This window comes from Stegostoma tigrinum, chromosome 15, assembly GCF_030684315.1.
Source record: "Stegostoma tigrinum isolate sSteTig4 chromosome 15, sSteTig4.hap1, whole genome shotgun sequence".
NCBI lineage: Eukaryota > Metazoa > Chordata > Chondrichthyes > Orectolobiformes > Stegostomatidae > Stegostoma > Stegostoma tigrinum.
In genome coordinates, this window is record NC_081368.1 from 760528 (window position 1) to 772637 (window position 12110).

General features: G+C 42.9%; 1 protein-coding gene across 1 annotated transcript in view; it reads left to right on the plus strand.

Annotated features, from left to right (window-relative positions):
• Positions 1–12110, plus strand: part of ints6l (integrator complex subunit 6 like) — a 122340-nt gene that overhangs the window by 79499 nt on the left and 30731 nt on the right. Inside the window, exon 9 of the mRNA XM_059651305.1 lies at positions 7629–7761. Coding sequence (XP_059507288.1) covers positions 7629–7761 — 133 coding nt within the window. The remainder of the gene's footprint in view (positions 1–7628; positions 7762–12110) is intronic.

Here is a 12110-nt window from a genome sequence, read left to right on the forward strand (position 1 = left end):
TGGAGAGTTACCCAATTAAATCTGAAACTGGGGTCCTGAGCTTAAAAGAAAGTTAACTATGATAGTATGAGGCATGCATTAGCTAGGATAAACCAACTAAGGACACTTAAGGGCTTGACGGTAGACAGGCACTGTCAGACATTTAAAGAACACATGGATAAACTTCAACAATTGTACATGCCCATTTGGAAAGCAGTGCCAGAATCAGTCCCAGTCAGCATGTATTCACTAAAGGGAAATCATGCTTGACAAATCTTCCAGAATTTTTTGAGAATTTGACCTCAAAAGTAGACAACAGTCAATCCGTAGAAATTGTGTATCTGACTTTGAAAAAGTTTTGACAACATCATACATGAGAGATTAGTAAGGAAAATCAAAGTGCATGGTATGTGAGGTAATGTGTTGACATGGATAGAGAACTGGTTGGCAAACAGGAAGCAGAGTGTTGGAATAAACAGGTCCTTTTCAGAGAGGCGGGCGGTGACAAGTGGGGTACCGCAGGGTTCAATACTGGGATGTCAGCTGCTCACAATATACATTAACGTCATGGATGAAGCAGTTGTATGTAATATTTCCATGTAAATTTGCAGATAACACTAAGCTGGATGGCAGTGCAGGCTGCGAGGAGGATGTTAAGAGGCTGCAGAGTGACTTGAACAGACTGTCTGAATGGGCACATGCAATATAACGTGGAAAAATGTGAGGTTATCCAATATGGTGACAAAAACAGGAAGGCAGATTACTATCTGAATGGTGGCAGTTTAGAAAAAGGTGAGCTGCACTGAGACCTGTGTGTCATGGTGAAACAGTCATTGAAGCTTGGCATGTAGGTGCAGCAGGCAGCTAGGAAGGCTAATGGCATGCTGGATGAACGCAGCAGGCCAAGCAGCATCTCAGGAGCACAAAAGCTGACGTTTCGGGCCTAGGCCCTTCATTAGAAAAGGTGAGACCGGATTGTCTGGGTTTGTATTCACTGGAATTTAGAAGAATGAGTGGGAATCTCCTAGAAACATATAAAACGTATGGTGGGGCAAGGCAGGCTAGATGTAGGAAGAATATTTCCAATGTTGGTGAAGAACAGAACAAGGTATCACAGCCTAAGACTTAAGGGGGAAGCCATTCAGGGCTCAGATGTGGAAGAATTTCTTCACTCAGAGAGCTGTGAACCTGTGGAATTCTCTCCCACAGGAAGCTGTCGAGGCCAGTTCATTAGATATATTCAAGAGGGAGCTGGACGTAGCCCTTGCGACTAATGGAATCAAGGGGCATGGGGGGAGGTGGAAATGGGATACTGAGATTGCACGATCAGCCATGATCATATTAAATGGTGGTGTGGGCTGAAGTGGCCGAATAGCCTACTCTTGCACCTATGTTCCTATGTTGATTGACACTGCGGAAAGTTTATTTGGTCATTGTGCTTGGAGTCTCGTTGGGCTTATTTTTTAATAATCTTGGCATAAAAACAGTGACACTTGAAGTTAGTTGTGTGTGAGACACCTCAGTCAGTGACCATCACCGGTAGAAGACAGTCTAACCACTGTCCCTTGATATTCAATAGTGTTACCATCACTGAATCTCCCACTAATTAATATCCTCGTTACCAATGACCAACTATTCAACTAGACAAACACACAGTGGCTACAAGAGCAGGTTAAAGGCTAGGAATGCTGCAGCGGGTAACTCACCATCTGACTCTCCAAAGCCTGTCCAGCATCGACAAGTACAAGTTTTTTTTCTTTATTCGTTCGTGCAATGAGGGTGTCACTAACCAGGCAGCATTTATTGCTTATCCCTAATTGCCCCAAGGGCAGTTCAGAGTCAACCACATTGCTGAGAGTCTGGAGTTACGTGTACGACAGACCAGGTAAGAATAGCAGTTTCCTTCCCTAAAGGACATTAGTGAACCAGATGGGGTTTTTTTTCGGCAATGTGTTTATGGCCATCATTAGATTCTTAGTTCCAGATACTTTATTGAATTCAAGTTATACCATTTCCTGTGGCAGAATTCGAACTCTGGTTCCCCAGAGCATTGTCTGGGTCTCTGGGTTAACAGTCCAGCAATAATATCACAAGGCCATTGCCTTCCCTTCAGGGGGTGGATGGAATACTCCCAGTTGCCTGGATGGGTGTAACTCCGATAACACTCAAGAAGCTTGATACCATTCAACACAAAGCACCACATCCACAAGCATCAGCTCCTTCCAGCATCGATGCTCAGTATGCACTGCTGCTACTATCTACAAAATGCACTGCAGAAATTCACTGAAGATCCTTAGACAGCACATTCCAAACCCACGACCACTGACATTTAGAAGGACGGGGGCTGTAGATACATGGGAAGACCACCCATTGCATATGGTCCTCTAAGCCACTTACCATCCTAACTTGGAAATATATTGCTGTTCCTTCGCCATTTTTGTATCAAAGCTCTAGAATTCCCTCCCTAAGGGCATTGTGGGTCAACCTATAGTATGTATTCTGCTGTGGTTTAAGATAGCTCAGCACAGAATTCCCAAGGGCAACTAGGCATGGGACATTAATGCTGGCCGGCCAGTGATACCCACGTCCAGCTGAGTAAATTTTTTAAAAACTCGCTACATTCAGAAATGTGAAAGTTGCTATTTAGTTGCAGGTTCCTTCATTCTTTCACAACTGCCTCAAATAGCTCTCAGATTTAGCAACTCCTACTGCTATAATCCGCTAATTTGACTAAATTATGAGGCACTGCAGGGAACAGTTTTACCAGCCTTGGGATGAGATTTGCAAGTCAGGTCTGCACTGTCTCGCTCAACCATAGTAAATTTGATGCCAGCTGGCAGAAGTGGGTAACTTTCAATTATAAGTAAAAGAAAAATACTGCAGATGCTCAAAGGTTGAAACAAAAAGTCTGAGAGTATCTGTGGAAACAGAAACTGAGTTCATGTTTCAAGTCCATTGTGTCTCTTTGGTCTGTTTCTCTGTCCACAGAAGGTGCTGGCCTACTGAGTTTTCTTGGGCACTTTGTTTTTATTCAGGGTAGTCATAATTTCTTTGTTGAACATAATAGCTGGAATTTTGGTATTAATGTCAAACACAACGAGTTGGTATGACAGCATCCAGGATAATACAAATGAGGAACAGTGCAGCTGCTGTGTGTCTGCACCAGAAGGAACTCCTCGGCACAAAGCCAATTCTATAGGCGGTTATTTTTGCAAACTGATTTTTAGTTTTTGGGGGTTTCATTTGGGGTTTAATTCAAGCTTTAATTATTACTTACGTAATCTCTCCTCGGACACATACATCAGATTTTGATCTGTTTCCTTGTTCTATGCGATAGCAGAAGTTTCACCTGACTTGATTTATTGAGGGATATTCTTGGTCTCTTGAAAATAGTATCTGTACATCTTCTGAAGTGCATGGTAGAAATTGTGATTTAGATGAGCTATAACTGAAATATGAAACACTTCATGCAGTTGGGACTATCCACATTTTAGAACTCTTTGCAAATCTAAAGAACAATACAAATTGAAATTGTTAATGATTTTTGCATAATAACTTACTTGCTTAGGTTTTCCAATAACATTCTCCATTACTTGCTGATAGGAGATAATGTAAGTCACAGATCTCTGCTTGGGAAACCTGGAAACTTTCTCTTTGACCTCAGCTGCAATCGCACAAACATATTTTATAATGAATTAGTAATATACTGAGTAGTAAATAGCTCTAGAAAGTTTGGTTGGCTGTACGTTTGAGCCTTTGCTGTTGTAATAAACAGTGAGAACCCATGAAAACTAGGCAGACTTAGTATTGCTGCAGGCTAAATGTGGTCGGAGCTGTTATGAGCAGTCGCAGATTGTCCAGAAAATGGGAGTGGTATAAAAACTGACAGAAATCCCTTGTCCCCTCTTTTCTAGAATTAAGCTGTTGATTCATCAGTATTTGATGAAAGTCACTGGAAATTCTGGACTATTGTCTGATGCTTTGATCTGTAGGCACTGACAGCATCAAGAACTACTTTGCATCCATCGAGCAAATTTCTTGTGCTAGCTCTTAGTGTGGAGGTAACGCTTAGTGATATTATCACTTGATGGTTAATCCAGAGACCCAGATAATCTTCTGCACACCCAGGTTCTGAAGGTCATCATTAAAGTTGGAATTTAAATTCAATAAAAGTCAGGAATTAAGAGCCTAGTGATGGCCATGAATTCATTATTAGAAAAACGCACTAATGCCCATTAAGGAAGGAACTATCATCCTTACCTGATCTGACCTACAAATGCTCCGGACTCAATAGCATTAACTGCCCTTTAGAGAAGAGCAATAAATACTGGCCTGGCTTGCGACACTCTCATCCTGTCAATGGATTTTTAAAAATTATGTCCATTCTCTGTTTTGAGCAAATCAGAAATCCAGAAAATTTATTGATGGCAGAATTTGTTGACAGAATCTGCCCAGAAAAAGTGGAACAGCCTTATTGATGGGATTTCACTGGGTCATTCAGGATAGTCGTGAAAAACAACAATCATGGGAGACAGGTAGAAACAAAAGCAGATGCCATATTGGAAGTGCTGCAGTTAACTTGTTTTGGTGTGAAAATAGCTGAACTACACCAATTTTGTGTAGTGGACTCAGTGAGGAGTCAAGAGCAATTCAATGGCTCTACACTAACAAATCTGCTTTCAAGCAAAATGTACGTAAATGTCTATAAATCAGGAAACCCGACTTAAAGCGCAGGTACAGGTGTGATTCCATAGAGGGGTGTAACTTTAAAGATCCAACGTATAATCGTCTCCTGTATTTAAGACTGGCTGCTTTACGAATGACCGATTGATTCATTGTCACTTGTGCTCTACAATGAGTAATGCAGTAAAAGACTATGAAAATCTTCAGTTGCTGCAATCTGGAACTGTTTGAAAATTTTAAAAGTTAAAAAGATAAAGCTGAAAGGAAGCCAGCTCAGCGAGGAATCAACAACTTCACCGCAACCCGAGCTGCAAATCTTTGCTAAAACTTTAAAGTCTGTCTTTGTTTTGCCGCCTCTACCATGAGCGCTGAGCCAGTTGACAAGTGACACGTATGCCATCACCCGCTCTACCCCCTGCGCCAGACCCACCAGTGTCATGAGTCACAGCTGTTAAGGTGCTGTTTCTTCATTGCTGGGCCCACTTTGCCAATGGGCCATCGATGCTGGACCCACGCTTGACCCATAACCAGAAACCTAGGGTCTGCCTTGCTGACAATCAGGAAGATCCCAGCTCTGGGTCTACCACAACCAGGAGTGGTTGCCACCATGCTGATAGCCAGGAGAACCCCGCTCTGGGCCTACCTCAACCAGGAGTTCCTGGCTGTGCTGTTAGGCGAAGCGCTGCCTTGTCAAGAATCCCGCTGTGGCTGCTCTCCTCTGTGATGTTGCCTTTTCCACTGCTGACAAGAAGAAGATGAAGAAAGACAAAGACAGAAAATGTAACAAAAGAAGGGAGAAAGCAGTCCTCTGGAGCAGGCGGGCCCAGGAGTCCAAACGCTGCCTACCTTGCTGGCACCACCACTTTGGAGGAACATAATGTGGATTGGTGAGATCCACATTTAAAAGCGAACATATTTTTGAGTCTGGGAATATTGCTGATTCTAAAAAAATCTGATAATTATTTGAGAACTTCAGTTCCTTTCATTGAGAAAATATCACGTGTGAAGATAGGATGTAAACAGGAAGCAACAGCCTGCAAATTCATGTTGTATTCTCCTGCGTTACGTTCCAACTTGCGAACGGACTAAAACAGAATCTCTTCACAACCTGGGGACTGCCAATAATTGTTAATTTGTCAAATGTTCTGCTACAGTGGGGGAATTCAGTATTGTTGAAAAACTAGTGCCAGAGTAGAACACAAAGGAGTCTACCCTCAGACCAACTGCACTGTGAGAACAGGGACTCTGCCCTGTCCTTGAAAAGTTGACTAGGAATGGATCTTTGATAATCATCATAATGATTACATTGTTACCAGAAATACAGTATATGCATATACACTTAAGGGCATCAAATCAAACATTTGACTTTCTGTGAAAATTCAGAGCAATACCTAGTTGGTCGAACCACCTGGTGGAATGAAAAAGTCTAGTGTTGTAGAAGACCAAGGATGGTTCAGAACTACCAAAAGACCATGAAATGAAAATGACAAGTTTCCATTAATTTATTGAGAGTGGCAGGAACACATGTACCCATTATTTCACATCAACGTGGGTACAACATCCATGGATTGTGATTAATCCAGCAGCCAAATTGTGGTGTGGACAGGCTCCAAAACAGTTTTACTGAATACCACAAAAGCAAGATACTGTGGAGAGATAATAGGAACTGCAGATGCTGGAGAATCTGAGATAACAAGGTGCAGAGCTGGATGAACACAGCAGGCCAAGCAGCAGCAGAGGCACAGGAAAGCTGACGTTTCAGGCCTGAAGGGTCTAGGCCCGAAACATCAGCTTTCCAGCTCCTAAGATGCTGCTTGGCCTGCTGTGTTCATCCAGCTCTGCACCTTGTTGTCCAAGATACTGTGAATATCTGCACACACATCTCAATGCAGCAAAAGCATTTGAAAAAAACGGCAAGTAATTTCCTGCCAATCTTTCTTGATGGACTCTCTCTCCAAGGGCAGGAACTGGAAAATTTATAAGCTACTGTTCTTCTACAATAAAGTTCCTTAGCTGCAAGCCTTTACTTGACCTTGGTTGTGCTTCATTAGATTGCACCCTACAGGATATATTTGAGCAGGCCAAGTTAAGCTGCTCTAATAAAACAACACAGCTAAGTTAGAGGTTGCATAAACAGCACTGCAAGAGATACTGATGAGCAAATAATGTTTCATCTTTCACACTTGCTTTAAAAAGCCTAGGTCAAATATCTGTAATCTTCTGCTCTGCGAGCATATGTAGGTGTTTGACATCTCATTTGCAGCTTCTGGCCTGTTCCAATTAGATGGCAGTAACTTGAAAACATCCTTAAAAAATTAGATCAAGAAAGTTAAGAGCTGTATTGTCATTGTGGAGGTGAAAGATTAATTGTTAAGATATGCATTATGTTTTCAACTAATTAGATTAACAAAAAAAACCATAGTTCTTAAAACAAACTTGTTTGGTGTAGCTGTACTGTGATCATAGCCAACGTTTTTGGTTTGATTAACAGATTTTGAGGTTGCAACTATTACTTATTGGAATACATGATTCTGAATGTACTATGACAAGTTGTTTTTTTAAATCACGAGAATCAAAAGGTTTGTCTCAGTTCTTTGCTTCGCCTGTTAATATCCATTGTAAAATTGACTCCATTGATAAAAATTATATTGCAAATGTAAAAAATGGGATAATTTAATTGGTTCTGTGGAAAGGTCACTCAATCCAAAACGTTAACACTGATTTCTCTCCGCAGCTGCTGCCAGGCCTGCTGAGCTTTTCAGCAATTTTCTGTTTTTGTTTATAATTTAGTTAGGTTTGCTTTAATTTCAGCTCTGTTTTTTTGGATTTTTTGAAAGAGCAATGCAATTAATCCCATTACTTTGCTCTTTTCCACAAAGCCCTGTAATTTTTTTCCCTTCAAGTAATAATGATTTGAAAAATACATAGTACTGTACTGATGATGTATTTTTAAACTTTTTCCTTAGGTGTTTGTGAGCAGTAGTGGAAAATACAGTGACCTGGGTCATCCATTTGGTTATCTTAAGGCGAGCACAACATTAACTTGTGTGAATCTCTTTGTTATGCCTTACAACTACCCTGTGCTGCTACCACAGCTTGGTATGTTCATCTTTTCACCTTTGTCATGGACTTAAATTGTGAGTAAGTGTCAAGTGTCTGACATGATGTAAAGGACAGTTAATAAAACTTCAGAAATTTTGAATTAAATGTTCAAACATGTTGTTTATTTGGTATGTACATTAATATCATTTGCATGGTTTTCTTTGTGCTTTCTTGAGATGAGTGAAACACAGCCTGAGCCGTGCCTAGTTGCCCTAGAGAAGGTGTTGGTGAACTGCCTTCTTGAACCTCTGCAGTCCATGTTGTTTAGATAGACCCATAATACTATTAGGGAGAGAGTTCCAGGTTTTTGACCCAATGACACAGAAGGAATACGGATATATTTCCAAGTCGGAATGGTGAGTGGCTCAGAAAGGAACTTGCAGGGAGAGGAATTCCTATGAATCTGCTGCTCTTGTCCTTCCAGATGGAAGTGGCTGTAGGTTTGGAAGGTGCTGTCTAAGCATCTTGTGAATAGTATGCACTGCAGCTCCTGAGCATTAGTGGTGGAATGACTTGTATAATGTCCTGTCATCCAAACAAGTAAGGAGTATTCTGTCATAATACTTTCTGTCCTCTACAGATGGCAGACTGGCTTTGAGGAATCAGGTGGTGAGTTACGCACTGCTGTATTCCTAATTTGTGGCCTGCTGTTGGGTCACACAAATACAGTGGCTATGTCTAGAATTATTGAATGGTTGAATCCGTATAGTCTGCCCATTTAGCCCATCGAGCCACAACAACCCTCTGAAGAGCATTTCACCACCATCACCCCCTCCCTCCCCCAAATCCCTCTAACCCCTGTTTTCCTATGGCTGATCCACCTAGCCAACACATTCCTGGACACTGAGTAATTTATGCAGGCTAGGTGAGCTGGCCATACTATCTTTGGCCTGTGGGATAAAACTGGAGCACCTGGAGGAAATCCGTGCAGACAACGAGAGAATGTGCAAACTCCACACAGATAGTTGCCCGAGGATTGGAGTCGAAACCGGGTCCCCAGCACTGTGAGGCAGCAGTGCTAACCACTGAGCTGCCGTGCCATTTGATTTCTGGTCAGTGGTAACCCCAGGATGTTGATAGAGGACAGTTCTGCGATAGTAATGCCATTGAATGTTATAGGGTGATGGTTAGATTTTCTTTTATTGGAGATGGTTATTGCTTGGTATTTGTGTGGCACAAATGTTACTTGCCACTTTTCAGCCCAAGCCTAACATGTAGACCTCATGCCGTCTACCATTTCTGCCTGTGCCTAGTTACCCTGTGAAGCTTGTCACTGCCTTGAATCACTAAAGTGTAAATGATGGTATTAGGTAGGGAATTGCAGAATGTTGAGTCAGTGGCAGTGAAGTACCCTTGGAGCAGAACAGTGAGTGGCTTGGAAGTGATTTAGGATGTCCTTAGGACATTAACAAAGACTAAAGAAAATTACAGCACAGGAACAGACCCTTCGGCCCTCCAAGCCTGCACCAATCGAGATCCTCTATCTAAACCTGTTGCCTATTTTCCAAGGATCTGTATCTCTCTGCACCCTGCCCATTCACCTATCTGCCTAGATAGATCTTAAATGATGCTATCGTGCCCGTCTCTACCACCTCCGCTGGTAATGTGTTCCAGGCACCCACCACCCTCTCCGTAAAGAACGTTCCACGCATATCTCCCTTAAACTTTTCCCCTCTCACCTTGAAATTGTGACCCCTAGTAATTGAGACCCCACTCTGGGAAATAGCTTCTTGCTATCCACCCTGCCTATACCTCATGATTTTGTAGACCTCAATCAGGTCCCCCTCAACCTCCATCTTTCTAATGTAAATAATCCTAATCTACTCAACCTCTCTTCAGAACTAGCGCCCTCCATAACCAGGCAACATCCTGGTGAACCTCCTCTGCACCATCATCAAAGCACCCACCTCCTTTCGGTAATGTGGCAGCCAGGACCGTACACAATATTCCTTAAGACATAGGTGTGGAAGTAAGGCCGTTCGGCCCATCAACCCCACTCTGCCATTTAAATCATGGCTGATGGGCATTTCAACTCCACTTCCCTGCACTCTCCCCGTGGCCCTTGATTCCTTCTGAGATCAAGAATTTGTCGATTCTTGCCTTGAAGGCATCCAACGTCCTGGCCTCCACTGCACTCTGTGACAATGAATTCCACAAGCACCACTCTCTGGCTGAAGAAATGTCGTCTCATTTCAGTTTTAAATTTACCCCCTCTAATTTTAAGGCTGTGCCCACAGGTCCTAGTCTCCCCGCCTAAAGGAAACAATTTCCTAGCTTCCAACCCTTCTAAACGATACATTATCTTGTAAGTTTCTATTAGATCTCCCCTCAACATTCTAAACTAGAGTACAATCCCAGGATCCTTAGCCGTTCATCATACGTTAAACCTACCATTCCAGGGATCATCTGTGTGAATCTCCGCTGGCCACACTCCAGGGCTAGTATGTCCATCCTGAAGTGTGGGGCCCAAAATTGGACACAGTATTCTAAGTGGGGCCTAACTAAGCTTTATAAAGCCTCAGAAGCACATCGCTGCTTTTATATTCCAACCCTCTTGAGATAAGTGACAACATTACATTCGCTTTCTTAATTACAGACTCTACCTGCAAGTTAACCTTTAGAGAATCCTGGACCAACACTCCCAGATCCCTTTGTACTTCTGCTTTGCGAATTTTCTCAGAAAATAGTCCATGCCTGTATTCTTTTTTTCCAAAGTGCAAAACCTCACATTTACTCACATTGAATTTCTTCACCCATTTCCTGGACCACTCTCCTAAACTGTCTAAATCTTTCTGTAGCTTCCACACCTCCTCAGTACGACCTGCCTGTCCACCTATCTTTGTAACATCGGCAAACTTTGCCAGAATGCCCCCAGCCCCTTCATCCGGATCGTTAACATATCCTCAGCTGCTTTGAGAAATGAGAAATGCAATTGCTTCGCCACTTGCGAAGATGCAAAGATCTTCGCTCTCCACTAGAGTCGTACCTGAGAACTGGAGAGAGGCAAATGTAATTCCTCTCTTCAATAAAGGAAATAGGGAAATCCCTGGCAATTACAGACCAGTAAGTCTCACATCTGTCGTCTGCAAGGCATTAGAAAGGATTCTGAGGGATAGGATTTATGACCATCTGGAAGAGCATGGCTTGATTAAATGCAGTCAACACGGCTTTGTGAGGGGCAGGTCATGCCTCAAACCTTATCGAGTTCTTTGAGGATGTGACTAGAAAAGTTGATGAGTGTCGAGCTGTGGATGTGGTGTATATGGACTTCATCAAGGCATTTGATAAGGTTCCCCATGGTAGGCTCATTCAGAAGGTCAGGAGGAATGGGATACGGGGAACTCAGCTGTCTGGATACAGAATTGGCTGGCCAACAGAAGACAGCGAGTGGTAGCAGAAGGAAAATATTCTGCCTGGAAGTCAGTGGTGAGTGGTGTTCCACAGGGCTCTGTCCTTGAGCCTCTACTGTTTGTAATTTTTATTAATGACTTGGATGAGGGGATTGAAGGATGGGTCAGCAGGTTTGCAGATGACACGAAGGTTGGAGGTGTCGTTGATAGTATAGAGGGCTGTTGTAGGCTGCAGCGGGACATTGACAGGATGCAGAGATGGGCTGAGAGGTGGCAGATGGAGTTCAACCTGGATAAATGCGAGGTGATGCATTTTGGAAGGTCGAATTTGAAAGCTGAGCACAGGATTAAGGATAGGATTCTTGGCAGTGTGGAGGAACAGAGGAATCTTGGTGTGCAGATACATAGATCCCTTAAAATGGCCACCCAAGTGGACAGGGTTGTTAAGAAAGTATATGGTGTTTTGGCTTTCATTAACAGGGGGATTGAGTTTGAGTCGTGAGATCTTGTTGCAGCTCTATAAAACTTTGGTTAGACCGCACTTGGAATACTGCGTCCAGTTCTGGCCGCCCTATTGTAGGAAAGATTTGAATGCTTTGGAGAGGGTTCAGAGGAGGTTTACCAGGATGCTGGCTGGACTGGAGGGCTTATCTTATGAAGAGAGGTTGACTGAGCTCGGACTGTCCTCATTGGAGAAAAGGAGGAGGAGAGGGGACCTAATTGAGGTATATAAGATAATGAGAGGCATAGATAGAGTTGATAGCCAGAGACTATTTCCCAGGGCAGAAATGGCTAACACGAGGGGTCATAGTTTTAAGCTGGTTGGAGGAAAGTATAGAGGGGATGTCAGAGGTGGGTTCTTTGCACAGAGTTGTGAGAGCATGGAATGCGTTGCCAGTAGCAGTTGTGGAAGCAAGGTCATTGGGGACATTTAAGAGACTGCTGGACATGCATATGGTCACAGAAATTTGAGGGTGCATACATGAGGATCAATGG